At 37.4% G+C, this 4,424-nt stretch overlaps 1 protein-coding gene across 1 annotated transcript; it reads left to right on the forward strand.

The window, feature by feature from the left end:
• The first annotated feature begins 1,278 nt into the window (after positions 1-1,278).
• On the forward strand, positions 1,279-4,167 carry LOC106339372 (BRCA1-A complex subunit BRE). The gene is made up of 13 exons (XM_013778165.1): positions 1,279-1,413; positions 1,540-1,630; positions 1,706-1,889; positions 2,298-2,388; positions 2,700-2,735; positions 2,820-2,921; positions 2,992-3,122; positions 3,208-3,256; positions 3,341-3,430; positions 3,514-3,567; positions 3,690-3,755; positions 3,848-3,945; positions 4,017-4,167. The coding sequence occupies exons 1-13, from the start codon at positions 1,336-1,338 to the stop codon at positions 4,081-4,083; spliced, it is 1,137 nt and encodes a 378-aa protein (XP_013633619.1). The 5' UTR covers positions 1,279-1,335; the 3' UTR covers positions 4,084-4,167.
• The last annotated feature ends 257 nt before the right edge of the window (positions 4,168-4,424 follow it).

Genomic DNA, 4,424 nt, shown 5'->3' on the forward strand with positions numbered 1-4,424 from the left:
TCTCTCAGCTATTTGTATTTTTCCGGTTTAAGCTCTCACGGGCTCCGGCTTGCCATCTTAAGCTCTCACGAGCTCCGGCTTGCCATTATTTTCTCCACCTTTGTAACCTCATCTCGAAATCTAATAAACGCCTCTGTTCGACCCATTTTTAGTATTGTTTACTTCACCTGAGGCCAAACTCACCTTAAACAATACCTTTGATATCTTTTAGTATTTTGAGTATTTTTTGGATTTTACAGTTTCGGATTTCCATTCAGTTTCAAGTTCGGTTCAGGTAAAAACCAAAACCTGAAATACCATAGAACATGATCTATACATGTGTTTTGTTCGGTTCGGTTCAGTTCATATTTATTTTATAGTAAAAATATATTATCTATTTTTTTTGTATTAGATTATAATAAAATAAAATTCTGCAGTTTTAAAGCTCGATCAAAATCTAGTTTATTAGATTATAAAAGTGAAAAAGCTATAGGATAATTTTTTTTAAATAAATGGTGTAGAATTTAGTGAACAAAAATGAATTTTCTATTCCCATTTTGACCCAGAGTGTTGTACTTGTGAGTAGGCCTCGGCGTTCGGGTCTTCGGGTCGGGTTCGGGCTGGTTCCTTTCGGATCCGGGTCTTTTCGGGTCCTAAATATATAGACCCAATAGGTACTTAGAAATTTCCAGTTCGGGTTTGGGTCGGTTCTTCTCGGGTCCGGGTCGGTTCGGGTCTATAATTAAAATACCTATAAAAAACCCGTAATTTTTCGGATCCGGGTCGGGTTCGGGTATTTAGGATCTGAAAATGACATGATATACCTAATTCCATCAACTTTACTTGAATATTTGTCATATATATCTAAAATTTTACAAAACAACTTAAATGAAAGTATTAATAATTAAAATAAACCATTTTAAAACTCTAAATTTTACATTTTAAAACTTTAAATTACTTAAAAAATGTTAAAAAATAATAACAAATGTTGTTAACAAAAGATATTTCAACTAAATCATAAAATAATATATATAAATAGAACACAAAAACATCATAGTTTTAGATATACATGTTTTTAAGTCGGGTACAAATCAGTTCTTAATCGGGTCGGGTCTATTCGGGTCAGTTCTTTTCGGGTCTGGGTCTATTTGGGTCGGTTCTTTTTCGGTTCCGGTTCTTTCGGGTAAAAAAAATTTAGACCCAAAAGGTACTTGTAAATTTTCGGTCCGGTTCCGGGTCGGGTATTTTTGGGTCGGTTCTACGTTAAAATGCGCAGGCCTACTTGTGAGAGCCCTTTTTCATCTCTTGTGCAACCTATAGGCACTTTCACCCTGTCGGTAATAGGGGATTCTTCCCATGGCGTTCGAAGCATTTCCCCCTTTAATCGCCGATCAGCTCCATTACTTACTCAACCACTCTTCTGATTCCATCAAGGTAAACATCATCACTAATTCCACTAGATTCATGTTCCAATCCTCCCTTGTTCGTCGTTCTCTATTTGGAAAATTAGGGTTCCTAGGGCGTTATTAAACTTAAATTATCTTCCTCAACGATTTGTAGATCGAAAATGTACGGTCGGGTAACAGGTTCAATCCCAGAATCCTCGATCGTTTTACTTTGGTCATACCTTATTGTCTGGACGCGATCAAATGTAAGTGTTTTCTTCTTCTCAATTTGCAATTTTTTCTGTAATTTCACAACGTTTTTGTTTCCTTTTTTGTGGCAGGGGATGTTATTTACAATTCAGAGTATCCATCAGCTCCTCCTGATTTCATATTTGGGCCAGACGATGAGGATTTTATGCCTTGTAGTAGCACTATTGCTCCTGTTGATTCATTACTAGACAAGGCGTTGTCTGAGTGGAACAACCAGGACTCGACACTGCTACTTGTTCTCATTCAAGGATTGAGGTTGTTTCATTAAAAGCTTTGTCCGCATGGCACTTTTTCTTCTTTCTATATACCCATGATTCGATGAACTTTGAGTAGAACTCTCATGGTTATCTGGCAATCTCACCAATTGGGTTTTCTACAAAACTCTGAATGTTCTCCGCATCAATAACCCATTCAAGGTACTTCCTTAGCTCACCAACTAGAAGCTGCGGAAGATATTAGCTTTCTTAGTATTTGATTGTAGAGGAAAGGTTAGTAGCAGATCCGGGGAAGGAACTTTCAGAATTTTCCAGAGGAGAATCTAATTGGTGCCAGACTGCCATAACTGAGACATGGGAGTTCTACTTCAAAGATAAATCTGGGTAATATTGAGGTTGCTTTCAGGTTACTACCTGGCTCAGTTCAAGTTGTTTTCTCACTGTACAGGGATCAATATGTGGCCTACCAACGAAAGCGAGTGGGTCAAGTTGATGATGATCGTGTCAAGTTTGAAATTAGCACCGTTTTAACTCGCAAGGTAATTATGCAAGTCATTAATTTTATATCAGGAATCATTCATAAGCTGTTTTTTTTTTCCTTGCATTTATGCGTTAATAGTGATGGAAAAAGCAACCTTTTTGTTTTTATATTGTCCGAGTGTAAAAGCATATAGATTCTGTTGCTCAGGTCATGTTAAACCCTAGGATTGGATCAGTTATGTCTTGAATGCTGGGTTGAAATTTGATTTTGTTTTTGGTTTAGAATTTGTATTTTGCGTGCAAAACCATTTTAGATATATCATCTCATAGTTCTCAATATTGATGCTCTTTTTGTTTTCCTTTTTCTCAGCGAATTGAAATGCAAATGACTTCAGGAGCTGACAAGGTATTTATATCTGTCGATCATCTCTTGGTGAAGTCAGCGAATAGTAGGCATGTGACTTACCATTACCTTTAACTTTTAATGTAGCCAGAGGAAGTCAAGTTTGCAGTACCTCTTGTGATGGATATGAGCGTAAACAAACTTGTTGTTGGGTGCCCTTGGAAGAATGAGCAGAAAATTTATCTTCAGGTCTCGTTATCCCATTCTTCACTCCTTTTCAATTGTTAGCGTCTTGTTGATAAACTAGTTGTGGATGCAGGTGGTATACCCGATTCTTCGAAAGTATGAATCAGCACCTTCGTCACCTCGTCTTAAATTAGTATCATCTTCTGATTTAAAAGCGCTTTTCTCTGTAGTGGATGTTAAACTTCCTCCATGGATGGATGGGATGTAAGTTACACCTGTACAAAAATAATCAGTCTACCTCCATACCATGCATATACTGAAAACCCTCTACTTTTTTTCTAATTTGAAGGTGCTTAGCTGAATATCTCCCCCATCTCGAAGAAACCCTTGAGAGACAAGTCAGTTCCTACTAAATCTTCTTCACATAAAAATATGTGTGTAATTTTGTTAGTATCAAGGTCCTATCGAGTTTTACTTTCTAGATCCTGGAAGCTGTTTCTGCAATTGTTGTAAGGAGGAGTTTTGTTGAGGCACTGACTCTTTTTCTTGGAAGACCTCTTGAAGCGGATCCTGTAAGTAATTTCTTGGCATATGTTTAAATTGATTTCCGAGATTCTCAGATTTTCTTATTATTATTATTGTGTTTTCTTGCTAGACGTTTTGCCGTAAGGCATCGTTCCTTGCTACCTCGGGACCATTTCCATTCGTGGTAAGTCTATCACTCCTCAGGGCTTTCAATACAAAGTAGATTTTGATTCAGTTGAGTTTATCAAAGCTTTATCTTCTGGAGAATTCTCAGTTCCGCAGTAAATATGAAGTCTTTTGATGTAGGTTCACTTCTTCTTTCCAACTCAATTTCCAAAGCAGCAACCAGCTCTAATGCTCCAAAGTTGCCAGGTATGAAAACCAATCTGGAAACGAGCCAAACAAAAGTCGTTGGGTTTCTTTTTTTCTTAGGTATAATGAATGGATAATTTTTTAATATGCAGCATTTAAACCAATTGAGCGAGCCGGTCAAATTAAACCTCCTCACCGATTACCCATGGAGTCCAAGGTGGGAAGTGGGGCGCATGGCTGAACGATTGTGGTGAGTCTCGCTTACATGTCACATTTACTGATTCTCCTTGTTTAACATTCAAAGCTTTTTACTTTATGCAGTGACTTCCTAACCGATGAAGCTGTCAACTTCAAAAAATATTGTAACGAAGCTCTGCTCCAACATTAGAGTCCCTAAACTGAGCTCTTTTCTCTCTTGAAATGTTTGTTATATTTCTCCTGTTATGTTTTTTGCGTTGAAATTTGAAATTTATTGATCAACGAGAAGCACACTTACAAATATGGAATGTGTAAAAGAGGAACCAGAGACAGGAGTAGGGCTGCGACTTCGGATATTCGGATCGAGTTCGGATAGATCGAATCCATGCCTTTCGGATAAGTGAATTATATAACAAACATATCCAATATAATGACTTTTTCACAAGAATTTTCCACTCTGAACTTTGTTGAATCTAGATTAGGGTTGATGATATTAACCCATGTCCGTATCGGCGGCAGATAGGCGCTCGG

This window comes from Brassica oleracea, chromosome C4 (genome assembly GCF_000695525.1).
Source record: "Brassica oleracea var. oleracea cultivar TO1000 chromosome C4, BOL, whole genome shotgun sequence".
Classification (NCBI taxonomy): Eukaryota; Viridiplantae; Streptophyta; class Magnoliopsida; order Brassicales; family Brassicaceae; genus Brassica; species Brassica oleracea.

Bases quoted from the DNA above. Each gene is read 5' to 3' on its own strand.
- LOC106339372 (XM_013778165.1), top strand. From the start codon at position 1,336: ATGGCGTTCGAAGCATTTCCCCCTTTAATCGCCGATCAGCTCCATTAC. The intron at 1,414-1,539 runs GTAAACATCATC...AACGATTTGTAG, and splicing joins ACTCTTCTGATTCCATCAAG to ATCGAAAATGTACGGTCGGG. The intron at 1,631-1,705 runs GTAAGTGTTTTC...TTTTTGTGGCAG, and splicing joins TTGTCTGGACGCGATCAAAT to GGGATGTTATTTACAATTCA.